General features: G+C 45.7%; 1 protein-coding gene across 3 annotated transcripts in view; it reads left to right on the forward strand.

Moving 5' to 3' along the window:
• Window positions 1-267: 267 nt before the first annotated feature.
• Window positions 268-19,241, forward strand: part of LOC114792278 (neuronal migration protein doublecortin-like) — a 38,086-nt gene continuing 19,112 nt past the window's right edge. For 2 of the 3 annotated variants that reach the window (XM_028983258.1, XM_028983260.1), the window contains exons 1-3: window positions 268-373; window positions 6,335-6,771; window positions 11,850-12,190. In XM_028983258.1, coding sequence (XP_028839091.1) covers window positions 6,387-6,771; window positions 11,850-12,190 — 726 coding nt within the window. In that variant the 5' untranslated portion in view covers window positions 268-373; window positions 6,335-6,386. Of the gene's footprint in view, window positions 374-738; window positions 949-6,334; window positions 6,772-11,849; window positions 12,191-19,241 lie in introns of those variants that run through there. The other variant, XM_028983259.1, reaches the window with a different exon arrangement.

Below are 19,241 nucleotides of genomic sequence, written 5' to 3' on the forward strand. Positions count from 1 at the left end.
TCATATCTTTAACTATGTGTAGAACAAATCAAATACATACAATAAATCATTGTTTGTCCATAAATTGTAGTATTGTACCAATAAAGTAGAAAAAAGTGTCAATGTCTGATTAATAAGGTTAATAATAATCTGGCTAAGCAGCTACGTGAATGGGATGACGTCATGGCGTTTAAGCTGGATGCTGCTCTGTAAACGCCGCTCGCTTGTGGGCGCGGCGCGGGTACCGCGGGCGGGGCGGCGCTAGGACCCGGCGGCGCAGCCGGCGAGCAGGCGGAGCCCTAGCGAACGGGCTCGGTCGCAGACAAAGGCACGGAGAGCGTCTCGCTGATCCTGCAGCATCCACACCCACTCACCCGCTCCGCGCGCCGCGCCGGTAAGTGCCGCACCGGCGTGTCCGCTCTTTTTTTTTATTCTCTGCAGAGAATAAAATGTCTGCTCCGTTACTACTGCTTAGCGCTCGTGACCTTTATCCTCCCCAGAACGTTTGGCGGATTTGTCAACTCTTTAGAATAAAATTGGTTAGTTAGTTGCGAGTGACAGCTCTGTGAGCAGGTGGTCGGAGGTGTGTGGGCACGGCCCCTGGTGCACCGTGGATCCTGCGTGTGCGCAGAAAGTTCATTGTATCGTTATTACAGCAGAGATGGGTGAAAAGTGCGTCACGTGCCGTGTGAAGAGCGAGGCGCGTTGACGTGATACGTTTTGGCTAGGTGAGGTCATTTTTCTTTTCCATTGTGAAGAGGGTCCTGCGGACCTCCGTGTCGGTGGCACAATGGGGCAGGCTGCCGGTGCCCTGCGCCACGCGGGGGAATGATGGACCTGCTCTCACCCTACCGCACCGGTCGCTTCTGTTCCGACCACTGGTCCGTCCACCCGCTGCGTAAAGGCCGCTGGAGACGCCGTGACGCAGCCCAGTTTGCACTAACTTCTCCATATTTGGAATACCTGGAGGTATGACACTGGAATGGGGGGAAAAATGCAGATTTGGGGGGTGGGTGGGTGAGTGGGGGGTTGGAAGTTGCACGGTGGAACTATTAAGGGCTGGTTGTAGTAAAGTGTTAGTAGGGAGAACGTTCCCTGTGCTGGGGTTATTGTGTGTGTGCGACACGTGTGTGTGTGAGGTGGTGGTAGTCGGTGGGGGAAGGGTGATGATGAATGTTAATGTAAAGGGTGTGTAAGATATCGCTCTCCAGGTCTCCCCCTGTAATACCGCTCGGTTGCAATGCAGTTGTAACAGCAGCGCCTTGCTGAGACAATGGGATGTCCTACAGGATAAGCGGTGTCTCTGCTTGTATGTGTGTGTGTGTGTGTGTGTGTGTTGGGGGGGCGGGTCAGTGATTTAACTCTGTCCTTTAATTGAGCAGATGGGCTCAGGTCCGGCCCCTCTGTCAGCCTAGGAACACGCCCAATTCAGCCCTGCATCACCGGCCCCCTGGGAAGTGTAGATGTGTGTTTGTTAGTGACTGTTTATGGGTCTGTCAGCATTTAGGGGGCGGGGTACGTCCACTTTGCCGGTGACAACAATGAAGACTCAATCCGACTCCTTTTTGTAATGGCGGGTGAGGGGCAGCAAGGACATATGTGTGTGTGGGGGGATTAAAGGAAGAGAGTGATAAATCATTTCTTCCAGATGACACAAACAGGCCTTAATCCCCAAAATAATGCCGACAGAGACTAGGTGTAGGATTCCAAAGCCCGGGCCTGAAACCGAGCGCGCGCACAGTCACCTCTTACTCACGCCTGGAGCTCGCGGTGTGAGCGTGTGTGGGTGTGTAAGGGTGTGCGGAGGCTGCGTGCACCCTCAGAAGTTCTCCAATGTGTGCCTTTGTGTGAGGCGGTGCGTTGTTGGCACACATCTGAGGGGTCGGGTCGGGCGCGGGGAGAGGAAGAAGTGGCGGGGCACTAATTGGCAAATCCCCCTCCTGGCGCTGCCCTGGACTCGGTCCTGGGTTTAACTGCCACACACGGCCTGTCTGCACGACAACGGCGCCACGCAATGCCAGTCGAGAAGGTGGCTGACATGGCCACAGCAGTCACAGGGCCGTTTGGGGGCCGCTTGGAGGCGCCTGGCTCCTAATCCAGAACCGAATTTGTGTGTATTACAGTAGTTTCGACACCACCCGGTCACATGACTGAAGAAAATGAAGGATTTATTTCACTTCCTAGACAGCAAACTTATAAAATATGAATAGGTGCGTTTCTGAAAGCATTTTAAATATACCTCTTGTCTTTCTGACTCAAGATAACTAGATCGGTTTCCTTCTCTTTAGTGCGGTTTACGGCATGTGGGAATATGCATGGGGAAGGTGACACAGGGGCCAGTCAAACCTCGGACGTTAGCATAATAGCTGCTACTCAGTCCGTAGGAGTTGATGAATGTGCTTGTCCCTGGAAGAACGTGGACGCAGGATTCCATTCATTCGGATAATCAGACCGACAGCCTGCGATCCAACACCTAGAAATCCAATAATTGTCGGGGCTAAATATAGCACTGAACGGTTTATGCGCTATCTGAGGGCCTCGATTAAACCTACATCACAGCGGGAGGCATGAGAGACGCAGACAGCCGCCGGGGCGTCAACAGAGCAGCTTCTTTCGTTTTTTTTTTTTTTTTTACCCCACCCATATTCCACTCTGCTCTCATTCATCCCCAAGCATGACACAGCTACTGCGGAGCATTCTGTAGCCGTCACTCAGGGCCGATCCGGCTTTCGTTTCCATGGGAGCAGCTTCTCGCTCTAAACGAAGACAGCTAATCTTTACCGCTGTCAGCATGTCTCTTTACTCTCTTTTTCATGGCCTCGCAGTTCTTTAAATTGCAATTTAAGAACAATGAATGGCAGAAGGCAACATCATTTGCGGCCACTCTCCTCCCCGAGAAGGACTTCATCTCTTTTTTTACTCAACAAATGCAGCTTTAAGAATTTAACAGAAGAATTTCACCCTCGACAGGGTATCGGCGGCCCCTGCGGCGGGCGGACCTCACACACTCACTGCTGTCATGTGACTTTGTATGGACAAAACTGGGGGAATTGCCGCAGATTGTGTGTTTGTGTGTGTGTGTGTGTGTGTTTTCAAGGTCTGCGTGAGGCCTCATGAAACAAGCCCTGTCCTGGGATGTCAGGCTACACTAACATGCTCTCATTAAATGAGATCGGGGACTGTGTATGTGTATGTGTGTGTGTGTGTGTGTGTGTTTCCTTTGGCAGTCGTTGCTGGGGGGATGTCAGCTCTGCAGGAGACAAGTGGACAGAGGGGACAGCAGGACACGGAAGAATAAGAACACAAGGGCACTGAAAAAAAAAAAAATGAACCCGCCGCAGATACCCAGTTATTGATAAGTGGGCCGGGAGGGGTGATTAGACCGACGTCCCCATTACAGGACCCTGCAGCATGCGCCTGTCTTCCTTCTCCCCCTCGTCCAGCCTGGGGCGGAAAGCAGCCTTTCAGAACACAATAGGTTATTGATGATTTGTATTGATCAGAAGAGGTTTGTGACGGCCATATGTTGTGTCAGGGTCTGATGTACGGATTGTAGGGGATTTCAGCTATTGATCTTTCGGGAGAGCGGTAGGAGGTCCTAAAGATCCTTCCATGCATACATCGCAGCAGAGTGTATGCCTACCGACATGCCTCTCCATGCTTTCATCTTCTTTCTGCACCACAAAGGCGCTTTATTAACAAGTGAATGCTGCAGAGTCACTGGGGACCTTGTGGGGTGGCATGATGCCATCTCTGTATTGTGTGAAAGACTTTTCTCCTGTGCTGTATCAGTATTTTCCTCCTCCTCCTCTTCCCTTGTGTAAATATGCAATTCATATCAGCCCCGCCAAGTTTAGTCTGGCCTCCACTGTGTTAAGGTAGCTCCTCTGACATCTGCAGCTTTTCAGCTCTTCTGCTTAATTTCATTTGTCCTGACACACAATCCAAAATCATTTAGGGCCATTAGACGCTGAGAGAGGTGCTGGATTTCCCAGAAATCTGTGTGGGACAGGTGTGGCACTGATGAGCTTTTTATGCAGCTCTGGCTTGATTTGCCCCATTGACGTTCTTTATCGTCTTTCCTAAAGGATCTCCTGCATCTTGGCAGCCCCGAAAGGCCACGTCTGAGCAAAACAAGTCAGGGCTCCCGCTCTCTACAAACACAGTCTTAATCTCTCAATTATTCCCAAACCACTGAGTTTTAAAGGATACTGTCAGAGCGGGGAAGTGCCCGCCGTCCTCTCACACGTTCTCCTCCGTGCCGTGCCCTTTTTTTCGGGGTTTGAAAGGAGCAGATGTTTTTGCAGGGAGGCCTTGGCAGGCTCACTCGGCCCTGTTCACCCCACACAGTGCCCAGGGTTGAATGCTCGACTCAACTCAAGGGGAAGGTACCAGTTTATCATAAACTGGCGCAAAAAAAAAAGACATAAGTCACTCCTTGCCTTTTTATTCTCAGTATTGGGTGGCCTAGTGGGTAACACACTCGCCTATGAACCAGAAGACCCAGGTTCAAATCCCACTTACTACCATTGTGTCCCTGAGCAAGACACTTAACCCTCCAGGGCGGGACTGTCCCTGTAACTACTGATTGTAAGTCGCCCTGGATAAGGGTGTCTGGTAAATGCAGTAAATGTATATGATTTTTTATTTTTCCTTGTGCAACTGTCTTTTTGTTTTTCTTTCTGTCAGAGGGGGGCTGGTTTTCATGTAGCTCTCAGGAGCACGGATCCAGATTTCAGTGTTCTTCTTTGTTCTAAGTTCACCTTTGTTCTGGCATTCGCAGGCATTCCTTGTTTGCATGGAGGATGCATGTGGTATGCAAACACACTTTTTTTTATCGGGCGCATCATCTGATTCACCCCTTCCCCCTCGTCCCTGTGTATACGGATCTGGCTGTTTCGCGCAGAGCTGCCCACCCACATAGCCCTTCAGTTATCTATTTTACTTTTGCCTTTCTGGGGTGCTCCCGCTCATTGATACAGTGGTACACTTCACACACAAGATAAATGATCTTTTGAAGCCCCATGTAAACATTGTATCATTAAGGTTAGGCCAGGGTTCCGTATAAACTGACCATGACTTTGGGGGTTCGGAAGGTGTAGCACTGAGGCACATTTCTGCCAGATCTGAGCCATAATGTTAGCAGGACGTTCTTAGCTGCAGCTCCTGGCTGATGGAGGCTAAATATATTCAGCAGTGCCCTCCTCTGCTCTCTCACACTGCATCGAGTGGCAGTGTGTGGGCGATCTTCCTCAACTCCCTGCATCAGGGCCAAAATCCAGAAAAACCATATAAAGCAAAAAAAATGATGATGATAATAATCATTAACCTAATAATATCCTGTTGCTCAGTATTTCATGACTGATTATCATATAATATCTTGAAGAAGGGGGTCCCTCTCTGTATCACTCCTTCCGTCTGTCATTTATGAGTTTTTCCTTGTGTGCAGAAGGGTCAACTGTAGGGCTTGTCAAAGCCCATTGAGACATAAAGTATGTGATATGTAAGAAATAAATGTTGCTGTTGTTGATACTCCATTATTTCAGATGCTACTTGTGCCATCATTTCTGAAGAAGTTTCTCTTTTTTTTTTATAGTTTTTCCAATGCAGAAATTTCCTCAGGAAAACTGATTACTCTGTAAATACATTAACTAGTGTTTTGATAGGACATGGTTAGCGGTGACACACAAACACACAGATGAGAATCCTCATGGGCCCTGTCTAAAGGCCTGACTGAGGGCCCTTTCTTCATTAGGAGAACATGTGTAGGTCCTCGGCCGTGCTGAAATGAGGAAGAGAGGGGTCTTGTTATTTTCTAGAGGAGGGGTTGCTAGAATGAAATATTGATGGGGTGTTGTTTTTGGGGAGCATCCAGGCGTTGAGTTTCTTTATTCATGATTGCTTGCCTCTCTCTTCGCCATTCTCTGCGTCTTCCTGTGTGTGTTTGTGTGTCCAATCGATATCCAGGCCTTTAATTGATTGGTGCAGCCTTGGCTGCTCTTCCTCCAAGAAATCAAACACCCTACTGAGAGAAGAAGCGAGGGAGCGGGTGTAGTATATATGGTACTGGGTTACACACACAAACAGTAGCAGCTTATCTGCTTTTGAGCTGCAGGTTGAGTAAACGGTGAAACGTGGCCCATGACCCAAAGGTAAACCTGATAGTGCTACACATCCAGTGAACCACCAACGTGATACTGTGCGTCGCTCGCTCTTTGACCTGCTCTAATTTAACTGATTACCCAGACCTCTTTGCAGCTAGTTATATGTTTCCCTACTTTTAGACAGAAAAAACTCAAGCAAAACAGAAGAGCTTGAGTCAGACTGGTGATGTTCTTTGTTCTTCCATCTCCAGATCTCCTCACCAAGTGCTAAACCACCAGCAGCAGTTTCCCACCTTCACCAAAATGACCACAGACCCTGCTGTCATGGAGCTGGACTTCGGCCATTTCGACGAGCGTGACAAGACATCGCGGACCCCGCGGGGAGGCCGGGCCAACGGCCTGCCCAGCCCGACCCACAGCGCCCACTGCAGCTTCTACCGCACGCGCACACTCCAGGCCCTTACCAACGAGAAGAAGGCCAAGAAGGTGCGATTCTACCGCAATGGCGACCGCTACTTCAAGGGCATTGTTTACGCGGTGGCCAGTGACCGCTTCCGCACATTCGACGCGCTGCTGGCCGACCTCACACGCTCGCTGTCCGACCACATCAACCTGCCGCAGGGCGTCCGCTTCATCTTCACCATCGACGGCACACGCAAGATCACCACCCTAGATGAGCTGGAGGAAGGTAAAAGTTGGAAAAAATTCCTGCTAACTCATATAGCATACAAAGTAATGACATTCGTACAATGAAACAAAAAAATGTAGTTCTAGTTAAATGTCTAGCAGTAATAATTTCAATATAGAATATAGAATTATTTCCGATTTAAGTGAAGTGATTGTCACATGTGATACACAGCAGCACAGCACACGGTGCACACAGTGAAATTTGTCCTCTGCATTTAACCCATCACCCCGAGTGAGCAGTGGGCAGCCATGACAGGCGCCCGGGGAGCAGTGTGTGGGGACGGTGCTTTTGCTCAGTGGCACCTCAGTGGCACCTTGGCAGATCGGGATTCGAACGGGCAACCTGATTACGGGGCCGCTTCCTTAATCGCTAGGCCACCACTGCCCCTAAATATGAAGAATAAATATGAAGAACACTGACAGGATTGTCATGCCAGGTTGGCCCATTTACTCCACTGGTTCTGTCGTCTTTCCTCCTGGGATCGTAAGAATCATTATAATTAATTACTCACTCGCCGGCCTTATGACTTTGACAACTATTGGGATTCCAACAATTTGGTTTTATGCGTTTCCTGTTCTTGTCTTTTCACTCGGCCACTAATACAATTATATACTAATGTTCTTATGATTTCATAATCATAATAATCCCAGTGAGAGCCCTGTTCTGTGGCTGAGTGTGTAAGGTGTGCTGAGGGGATTTCTCCCTCTAAACACGGACTGCTGGGAGATTTGGAGTCTGGCTGCTCAGCCCGCTGTAATCTGCGAGTTCACATGGCACCGCTAATCTCCTAATCTCACCAACTCGGAGAACAGCCCAGAGTGAAGAGTGTCTCAGCAGATTGAGAGGGAGTGTGTGCTGTTGCACACAAGGACAAAATGCAGCCACTTACCATGACAGCGCTCTCTAGAGGGTTTATTCCCCTTTTTAAAAGCCGTGTGTCAGGATATGTGCTCTGAAGTGCTGCGTATCAGCGTGTTTGTACCACACCTTGCATTATTCATTCCTTCTTGTGCTCACTGGGTTCCTTGAAAGCCTTGGAGCAGCAGGTGGATCATGACAAACTGGCAAATAGACTCGTAACCGTCTTAAACAGCAGCTCTGAGACTTGCAGAGGAGTGGCTCAACCAGGCAGCTGTTCCATCCTGGGCAGACTCCTGTCTCCCGTAATAAAATGTATTATTTGTCAGGGCGACTAAAATAAATCACAAACACACATCCACACACATACTCACTCACAGCTCTGGTCCTCTGTAGTCTGACTGTCGTAGAGGTTTTAGGAGATTATGCAGGCTTATTTATCCATGGTAATATGGTGTAAACACAACACTGTCCAAACCTGTTAACGTCTTTTAATGTCTTCATCTGGTTATGTCTTTTCAGCCTGACCCCACATACCTGCTTGATTTGATGCTTCGGTTCATGAAGCAAATTCGCGATTCTCCTGCTGGAGAAATAATTAGGCAGCTTTGGATTGGTTGAAGGTGTGACTTGCATTGTGGTCATGGTCTCTAAGACCAACTAAAACCCTCTGCCAGTAGCATCTCTTTGTCCATTCTCTGGGACTAAACCCTGCAATTGTACCTGCACTGTAACAATCTGTGAGCATCAGCACATGTACAAATTGAGCAAGTATGACCCGAGAGTGAAATGTCATTTTTGTAAATCACCACAGCAGTCATATTACCATGCTGGAGAAGGTGTTTAAGAAGACTGGCAGCTAATCTGATAGTTTGGCCTAAAACCATCTGAAACTCTCTCTAATCAGTTTAAAATGGCACAAAAGCCCTCTGGACCATCTTTAAGGCATTTAGGTGAACATCAGCAAATTAATAATATTACATATTTAATTGAAACTATTTAAAAATCTTTCAAATATTAAATTAATTACTGAATTTGAGGATGTAGACCTAAATACAATAATCTGTTAGTACATATAAGCAACACAAACAGAAGGCTGCCGCAGAATTTTGCAACTGCTAGAATTCACAATCTACTCCTTTTCAGGCTGCCATTCATCTTCACAGACACCAACATTATCCTCATGTAACGTATTTGCCTCCTGAACTTGAGCTCGACAAAATATAAAGACATGGAATAAATATTCACAAAATATAATTGACATAAATATCATAAATATCAATGTCATTTGCGGTCTAATAATGAATTCATTTAATGTTGAATGTTTGAAGAACAATATAGTTAGAGCAATACAATGAATTTTAGTTGAAATATAACCAGCAAGGTTCATTTTAATTGACATTATTTTTTATTTCCAAGATAAAATCAATAGAATTTTTTTTTTGGTACCATATCAAGAACATGTTGGAGAGGTGTGTTTTTACACTGGCTGGTGAGCAGGTGACAGTCTATGGAGTGTCACACAAGAGTCCTGTGTAGTTGCTTTTGTATGCCATCAACGCGATGATAATGTGTTCCATCTGGACTCGGAAGTCAGAAGTTACAGGTTTCCAGTCAGAAACACCCTGAAGTTGGAAGATCTCAGGTGGAAAGTCAGATGGACTCCGTAATCTGCGTAATCCAACATGGCTGTTTGTGCATCACCAATAGTGAAAATTGAAAATGTCATTTACATGTCTCATCTAGGGGCTTGAACACACAGTTTCCATTGAACTTGTTTCTATAACTTCAGTCTTGCAGAACAGGAATTGTTAACAATGTTTTTAGACTTTTTTAAACTGGAACATGATCAACTTGGATGTGACGTACAACTCCAACATCCGATTTCTGAGACGGGTTAGATGGGTCTTCTGACTGTACAAAGAGGCCGTAACTGGTACAGTACCAGTGGCTCATTTCCTGCTTCAGCAGTCACAGTAGCGCCGGTGTCGGTTTCAGTCTCTGTGGATCCTAACTCTGCTGTTTGAGTCCCCTCCTCATCACCAGCTGTCCTTCAGGCTGCATTTTTCAATTACACCCAACACCCGCCTGCAAGTGGAGCCTTGTACCCCACCTCCGCCCTCTCGTCCTCCACCAGATGCTCTGTCTCTCTCTCAAACTCCCACTCCTTTAATCTCTTTTCTCTGGCAGACCTGTTTCTGCTTTTCCCTCTTTTTTGTCACGGTGTTTGCAATGCTAATTGGTGCTGAGGTTGGGCCGCACCATTCTGAAGACCCATAAGGGAATTTCTTTGGAGGCAGCGGATGGGAGCAGGGCTGGATTATGTGAATGAAACAAAGAGATAAAAATTGGTCGTAATTTGATGAGAATGATCTGACTGTGTCTATTTGAGCTTCTTACTGCCTGAGAGATGGAGAGAGGGTGGGGAAGACCACCGAGGGCTACAAATTTGTGTTAAGACGCTAGCTTGATGTACAATAAATGTGTGTCTACTTAATATTACTGACACATTTGCTATTTTTGTTGAAGAAAAAATGATACACGCATTTCTCTTGGCACCCCTCTGTGTTGGGGTGTGTGTAACTAATGATCTCTGCATTATCTTCTCCAGTGTGTTTGTGTGGGTGTGGGTGTTAGTAATGTTCTCAGTGCTTACAGAATGATGGATGCTCTTCCGTCTTTTTCTTTCTATGCCAGAGAACGTCACAGACTCTGTGACAAATGCACATTGAGCATAATAGATAGATGGAGGGAGGATAGAGAAATACGTGAGATTAATGAAATGCGGGGGTTTGTATATAGAAGAGTTTGAGGAGAGGCCACAGGCAGGAGAAAGAGTGAAGGGGGTGATATTTTAAAAAGGTGAGGACAGAGGGAGAATGATAGGATGAAGGAAGAAGGCTCATGACAAGATATAACGAAGAACCAAGGAAGAAAATGTAGAAAATGATGGATGGACCGTCCTTGTTCCTTGACTTTTCCCATTTCGAGCTTATCGTAGCCTTGCTCGGACTAATTTTAAGATTACTACAGCATTAGACAGACAACTCTGATTGGGGAGCTGCTCTGAATATTACAAATAAGCAGAATTCTGCATACAGTTGAAGTTAACACATACCGTCCTTAACTTTCTGACATTAAGCCATATTTCAGCATATTTTAGCTATGCTGGACTACAACTGTCTTACATCCCAACTTTGTCAGTGTTGCTGAGATTATGACAATGCAGTTTCCCTTATCATTTTTATTAGCCACTTAATATCTCACTCAGCGTCGCTTTTATCCCTGCAGCTCTTAGAGTTAAAAAGTGAAAGTGAAGTGATTGTCATTGTGAAACACTGCAGCACAGCACACGGTGCACACAACGAAACGTGCCCTCAGCTTTTAACCCATCACCCTTGGTGAGGATTGAGCAGCCATGACAGGCGCCCGGGGGAGGGCAGTGTGTGGGGACGGTTCAGGATTCGTTGGCTGTTCGGGATTCGAGCGACAACGCGTCTGTTGCCTTACCCGCCAGGCCAACCGCTCCCCCATCCCAACAGTTAATGCTGTTTCATCATATTTTTCAGATTCTGTTCAGATTTAGATTAGTCAAGTCAGTCAATTCTGTTTTTGGCTCGGCTCAGACAGTTTTTACAATTGGAAAACGAGATTCTTCGTGTTTCCTTCCCTGGGTTCACCATGTGCTTACTATCACGACATATTGATACTACTGTTACAAGTCAACAGAGCCAATGAATGGATTTTGGCATTACCATCTCATCAATTTTATGTAGTTTAAATGTAGTTTTTAAAATTCCATTCCTCAAATATTTCAAATATTAAATCAATGCCTTCAGTGAATATTGCTATTTAATACATATTTCTATTTAATTACACCAGAATTGTGGTGAAATTAAAGGTTCGTATTACAGCCACTGTTACAGATGTTACTGCTTGTAGGACCTCTGTCTGTATCCTCTTCAAATAGTGGCAGAATAAAGGATTGTGTGTTGTTTCTACATTTCCACTCCTCACAAGAGCTTGTAATGTGATCATCTTGGCAATCGAACCACTAACCTGGATTGTCTTCCGCTACTGTATCCCATTACACAGACCTGCACACAGATCTTCATGTGGGCTCTCCTGACCTGCTCAGTTAAATTCTTGTACAAAATATAGACAGGATGTTCACACACCTCTGTCACTGATGCTCCTCGCTGTTATTCGCTCCACCACAGGAGAAAGCTACGTCTGCGCCTCGGAGAACTTCTACAAAAAGGTGGACTACACCAAAAATGTGAACCCCAACTGGTCAGTGAACGTGAAGGCCTCGGCCAGCCAGAAGAACATGCAGTCCCTGGCGAGCCGCGCGGCTGCCGACGTGCGGGAGAATAAGGACTTCGTCCGGCCCAAGCTGGTGACGGTGATGCGCAGCGGGGTGAAGCCGCGCAAGGCCGTGCGGGTACTGCTCAACAAGAAGACGGCCCACAGTTTCGAGCAGGTGCTCACCGACATTACCGAGGCCATCAAGCTGGAGAGCGGCGTGGTCAAGAGGATCTACACGCTCGATGGCAAGCAGGTAGCGCATGCATGCGCCAGCACCATCATACAATTGTCCTTTTCGTACCTCAAACAAAGACAAGACATAGACAGGAAGTACAGTGATGCTCATAACTGACACAGAAAGGAACATTCTCAGCTCATTCTGGGATGATATACAACTTCAGAAGACAGTCCATAGTGCAGGAGATCCATAAAACAAACAATAATTACATTTATCTACTTTTTAGTGTACATTTTATTGTGAATTTTAAGATTCACAATGGGGATTATAGATTTTTCATTATTATTATTTAGAAAATCATGCAATAGATTGACTTGCGGTCTCAAAATACCTAAAATAGACCTGTCGCTGTCACGGTGTAGCTAATCTCACTTCAAACTTTGTATAAATGTTCACAGAAATACGGCAGCTCTGAGCCAGTAAAACACATCTCAGCCACATTGGACAGCCATGAGCCTCTGTGTAGCAGGATGGACAGTTTTAGATTTGAATAAGCCTTTGGAAAAAGTGAAAGGGATTTTGTAAATGTGATGGAAAATAAGGTCTGTGGTTTTATGCAAAGTATCCAGGGCTGGTTTCGGGATTCAGCTGAAATGTTGATAATGTTTAAATATAAACACAGGCACTTGGAATCAGATGACCATTTCCACCACGCCCAGGGGAAGATATGGCAGCTTCATTTATTTAGTAAGGCCATTGTGTGACAACCGCTGGGGGAAAAAAAGACCAGATTATGTCCTTTCGTTATTTTTCAAAAACCTTTCCATGGGGAATTTTTATTCTAGATACATAAACAAAATGGCGTCATAAATATGTAATACATTCAGTTTTGTCATTTATGTTCCGTGACCCATCCCAATATTAACTAACTACACCAAAGGACATCTGTTACTTCCTCATCTTTATGTTCCTCATGAGAATCTTTCATCCCAAAAAGCTTTTGTTCTTGATGGACTTTGCGTATCGTGCCTCCCTTTGTCCGGTGTCTTTACACAGTAGCCCCATTGACTGCTTTCTCTCTGTTGACCTCCTCCCTCCATTGTTGGATGAAGTTTCAGACTTTTTGCTGTTTGTGATGGAGTGTCTCCAGCAGGTCAAAGGGTGGGTGTGATCATGAAGGCGGTGACACCACCATCCTTAATGCCAACTTGGCAGAACAGAATGTGTGGTGTTTCACAGAATCAAAAAACGATGTCTTACATTATAAAAAATGATCACACACTAACGTGAATTAACCAAAGAGAGTTCAGTATTATTTTGATTTCATTTTGGCAATTCTGCTTCCATCGGGAAAAAGCTGATGGGCTGAATGAATCTGGCTCAAAGTGGCTTTTGCTTTTTGACCTAAATCAAAAGCAGTAGCAGATTGATACTCGAGATACAGGCAAGCTGGGGTCAGTCTTGATAGGTTTTGGAGACATTAAAAGTCTTGTTTGATATGTCTTGTTTTCTGTACATAACATTCACTTCTACTTCTATAGCAATCATTAGTTACGGGGACAGTCCCCCTGGGGACACGTGTCTCGCTCAGGGACACAGTGGTAGTAAGTGGGATTTTAACCATATGACTTTGTGGTCTTCTTGTTCATAGGCGAGTGGTTTACCCACTTTGTTACCCACAAGGGTTGAGTAATCCTGGTACTGACTATGCTGTTGCACACTTGTATCATGGTGCACCCTGAGAATTAGGGCTCCCCTGTAATTCTGTATTGGAGCATTTCATATTTTTCTTGTGGAATAGCGTCCCTCAGAGTTGCTGAAGAGTGGCCGCTCTAGTTTTTACTTCCATTAGGAAAATGATATCAGTATGCTAATTTCTGTGGCACGGTTCTTCTTAATGCAAGGAGAAATGCCAGAGGCAAGAATGATGTTATTCCGTGGCAAAATAGTAAAGTGTTCTGAGACATAGACACCGATTTTCACTCTATCCTTAGGGAAGGTGGTGTTCAAAATGCTAATGCTACTCCCCCTACGTTGTCTCTCCGTTGTGCTTAAAATCTTCCCCAGTAGGAGGGTAGTGTCAGTAGAGACTATTGGAGATGGTGTCCGGTATCTCCCGGTATCTCCTGGTATCCTGATCGATGACGTTTGGTGTCTCTGCCATTGCAGGTAAGGGCCGGTAATTCAGCATTGTATGTAGGCCAGTTCTGTCCCAGTTGGCTGCTCCACTTCTGTCTCACCTTCTTTATACCCTCTGCCATCCATCACCCGCTATCAGTGATAGTGAAATGCGGAAAAGCGCGGTTTGACTGGCCAGTACCGTGCTCATATGTTTGAAAAGGTGGACTACTAGCCAAGGTCATTTTTAACCTATACCATGCAAATAGTCATGCGGTGTGTTAAAGGAACATATTTTCTCACAGGATTTTCTTCAATGTTAATATATAAAAATGTAGAAATGACATAGAACATTAATGAAATAAATTTCATGTCAAGTAGGTCTCAAATCATGAAGTCAGGGCTCTGTTTTACAGTTTTTTTTAGCAGCTGGCAGAGACATAATGTTCACTCAATACTCTATACATAAATGTTAATTCTATACCATACATTCAGGTTACAGATCAGATGATGGCACAGTTCTCCCACCTTTATAATAATCAATGTTGTCGATGCCCAGAGCCACGCCCACTGGCTCATATAATCTTACTCGCTGGAAACACCACCCCTTTAAAGCCTGCACTGAAAATTGTGAACACTTGCTAAACCTGAAAAAAATGTAAGGAATTTGTCACACCTAAAATTTTACCTTTGACATAATGTAAATAAACCAGGTTACAGCAGATTTGATTACATTATGTCACATTTACAAAATTAGACAGTGGATATTGGCATCTATTCAAAGGACAGGAAGTCAACATTCTTTAGTGAATGGGTCATCAAATACAGCCATTGTTTTATTTGGCCAGGCTAATGTGTTGCACGACAATCACTTTATTGTCTAAGGGCCCATCACGTGTGTAGTATTCCCATTGTACACACGCCTTGTACAATACGGTACCTGCTCATTATTGTTTATGACTTTGTGTTACTGCAGCAGTATGCAGGCAACAGAGCATGGTGTGCCTGGCAGGCGGTATAGAGGAAGCGATCCAGTAATTGCTCATCAGATTGGGTTTGATTCTCAGGCAAACTCTGATTTCAGAAGCAACACCATTCTCTCTTGAAAATGTGTCCCAGTGATATTACCCTGAAATCCAAAGCTCTAGAGAGCTCTGGGCCAGGGGGACCTTTAAAAGGCCATTTGCCTTCTGCAAAAACCTGCGGACCTGGCCGGCCCAAATCACGAGGGAAAGTTATGCTGAGGTCAGAACATCTGTATTTTCTCTCCCCCTCTCGCAGTCTCTCTCACTTTCCAGACGAGCTTTAGATAATGGCTGCGGTAAAGGGGGGTGGGGTGGGGTGGGGGGTGTCTGTGAACGGACTGTGAACAAACATTACAGCAGCCTAAAAATATGTTTAAAAAAAAGTAAAAATCCATAAACCAGAGTCGAGAAAACATGCAATACACACCAGTTAGCAAGAGGATTCAAGGGAAATGAATAGATATAATCAGTAAATCAAATCTGTGTAGATATTTACTTAATAAATACATACATTTTAGGTTTAATGATTCTACTTTTTTTTGTATGTCTGAGTTAATTATTATAATTTATGAATATGAATTCATTTATGAGCAGTTCATATTCATGAGCAGTATCAGTAAAACTTGGACCAGGAATGGGCCTACAAATGTTCCAGAAACTTCCATTAAATGAATATGCATCTTTAAGCATAACCACCTGCTGTTTTCTTGTTATAGGAAGTATCTAACGTAAGTTATATATCCTTGAGTTATGGCCATTGCCTGCTGCACTGCAGCTGTTCTCTGTTTCATTTTTGTCTGAGGGGATCAGACTCAATCACTGGTGGCCACGTTAATTTCATAACCGCTACCTCTAAAGATCGCATCCATGAAATGTTTTTTCTGATCAACACCCTGAAATTATTTCATTAATAAATTAATAAACAGTCTAACTGCGTATTGAAAGAAAATTATTATGCATACCCCTGTTAAATGTAATGAATATAACAATGCAAATAATGAAAATGTGTTATTTTAAAAACGATGTATAATGGCTCATTATCTGTGAGCCACCATCACAAATGTCCAAGGATTAACCTTTTGCTTAAGCCTTACCATTGAACAAACTGAGTGAAACAAATCCCGAGCAGACTGCCGCAGTCCCCTGCTCCCATAGTGCTTTGGGGTGGCTCCACTGTGCTTCCTGAATGGAGGTCCAGCTGTGGCCCAGCCCATCTCTGTGATATGTCTAAGTGGAGTCTAATCCACAGAGTCTGGCACACTCTGATTAGACGTGCATGTGGGGGCCACTGCGTTCTAACCTCGGAAATCTTCCGTTTGAACCACCCTCGCGCACACACAAGACACACACAAATGCGGATTTCCTCATTATCTCCCGCGGGTCAGCCTTATGAATATTGAGTGCTGACGTCCCAGGGGTCAGGAGTGTGAAGGGGCAGCAAATCGGAGATAAAATTTTAAATTGTGTTTTGACCCTTGGACCCTTGAGGTTGCATCTGGTCAACCTCCTTCCTGTTACTGTATGTGCCTCTGTAGTGATTTGTTCAGGGTAGAGATGGTGTTTTGTTTTTTTTTTGGTACATGAAAGTCCAACCTACCAGATTTCCGATTATTAGTTATCTTTTGTAGCTTTGAGCATTTTATAGATGTCATTGGACTGCAGAGAGCATGATGGGAATGTGCTACCTGCTATTTGTCATTGAAATGTATTGACCAGCTCTTCTCTGTTGTCCTGCATATGAGTTTTTTGCCTTCTGCTCCATACACTCTAACTCGGCAGAGAGTCAGGAAGTGTCTGTTTCATTTACAGTAAAGCAGATAACCAACTGTATGACATCCTCATAAGGTCCCAAATAGAGCCATTTACCATGCTATAAACTGTCATCGTCCCTTTGGCTTTGTCTTGTCTTCTGTCCTTCTTATGTTGTCTGTTGGTCCATCCAACTGTCTTTTGACCTTTCCACCTATCAATCCCATCTTATTGGATGTGCAGGTGGTCTTGGCACAGCTTGATCGTTTAAAGTATCACACAAGCCATAAGAAGGATGGACCTGGGAGTCACAACAGGAACATCTTACGTCTAAGCGGACTTGGAAATGTACACAGGCTCAAACACACAGACTTACAGAGCAAACCCACAGGCCAGCACAGTCTGCAGTCTGCCCCTCGCTGCCTCCCTCTTGCAGAAATCTGACATTTCTGACAGACACGTGCTCTGAAGGGTCTCTCTGTCCCCCTCCACACTCGCCTCTCATCCACTCGTCACCTCGCTTACTGCGGGTCCCACATGCAGCACACATGCCACGTCCTCTTTCAGTGGGATGTGGGTGAGGACGTTTCCCCCCTCTGACCCCAGTGGCCACTGCCAGTGGGCTCAGCCTGATCCTGGGTGCACCACATGGTTCGGCAGTCCCTTACACGTCCCAGTGTCACTTGTCCAGAACTGTGTGTGTGTGTGTGCAGCGTGCGGGCATGAGTGTGCATTTCAGGGCGGGTATGTATGCAGTTTCAGCCTGTTCCCCATATCCGCAGTGCTCCATTCCTCTCCCCATTCTGCTCAGACAGCTGGTGTAGCCGGTTGCTAGGCGACCACATCCCAGGGACAAAGAGGGATCCCAGCTGGTGTGGACTGGTCTGTCAGTCACCACATCCTGGACGTGTGTGTGAGTGAGCGAGTGGCATGTGTGTGGAGTGTGTTTGTGTATGAGCAGAAGTCACCGTGTGTGATCATCCTGGAAAAAGATTTTTGGAACAGATAACACCTTTATCGTCTGGTGCAACACAAATAAAAAAAAGTCTGTGTCTGTGTGTGTGAGACAGAAAAAGAGACAAAGAAAGAGGGAGTGTGACTGAAAGAATCCCTCCTCCCACTGCAGACAGCTATTTTCTTTTCTGTTGAAGGGGCTAATTATTCCCTCTCTCCAAAAGCAGGAGTGGGATCAGGCATCCTCTCCTGTCTTTTCTCCTTGGATATGGGCGGGGTGCGTTTCAGCAGGGGCCATTTTGTGTCCTTGCTTCTGCCCTCGTCTCATTGCTTCTCCACATAGTCCGTCGTCTCATGGGTGTGAGGCAGTGGGGTGCAATTCAGACGATGACCTTGGCATTCATGTCACCCACATAGGAATGTCGGTAATTGTGCGTCCCATACTAATCTCAGCAAAATCAGACAAAGCTCCATCATCCACCCCTCCCTCTATATCCTTCTCGCTCGCTCTCACACTCTCTCACTCCCTTTTTTATATTTTGCCAGAAATGCAGTGGAGGAAGTTGCCGTAGCAACGAGGTCTGCAGTGATGGACAATAGCTCCTGCAGAATAGTGCTGAGTGGACTCTTTGCTGGGGTCCATGAAGTCAGTGGAGCGTGGACCCCTCCTCTCTTTCTCTCTCTCTCTCTCTCTCTCTCTCTCTCTATGATACCCCCACCCCCTCAGAATGAGAACGTTCATGCACACACTTATTCACTCCCACACAGACCAGAATACAGTTGGGCAGGAACACACGCATGTTCCATTGTGGGACTCTTGTATTCTCCTGCTATAAATGAGAGCCGTACAGCAACAAGTGATGAGCTGTAACAGCAGATGCAGCGCCCATGTCTGATCCAGCTCTCTGGGTGACATCTGAGACGCCCATCATCAGGTCGTCAGAGTTCCGTTTTGTGGTATTCCTGTGTTTAGCGCTCTCTGAGTGTGGAGGGTGAATTCAGGACAGACTGCCATGCTCCGCCTGGCGTTTTGGCTTTTTGTAGCGTTTACTACCCATGTTAAATGGGCTGAATTTTTTTTTTTTTGCAAAATCCTTTGCTGACATTGTGTCTGTGCTTTAATAACTTCCCTCTGAGATTGCGGTGGAACTCTATCTCAGTCGGTCCTGACAGGCAGGAAAAAAGGCTTTCAGTGGGTTTCAGTGTCATAATGGCAAGGAAACACATCCTCCTCCTTTTTAGCTCTATTTTTTTTATCCTTTCTTCATCCCCTGGGCCAT

Source organism: Denticeps clupeoides, chromosome 6, assembly GCF_900700375.1.
Source record: "Denticeps clupeoides chromosome 6, fDenClu1.1, whole genome shotgun sequence".
Lineage (NCBI taxonomy): Eukaryota > Metazoa > Chordata > Actinopteri > Clupeiformes > Denticipitidae > Denticeps > Denticeps clupeoides.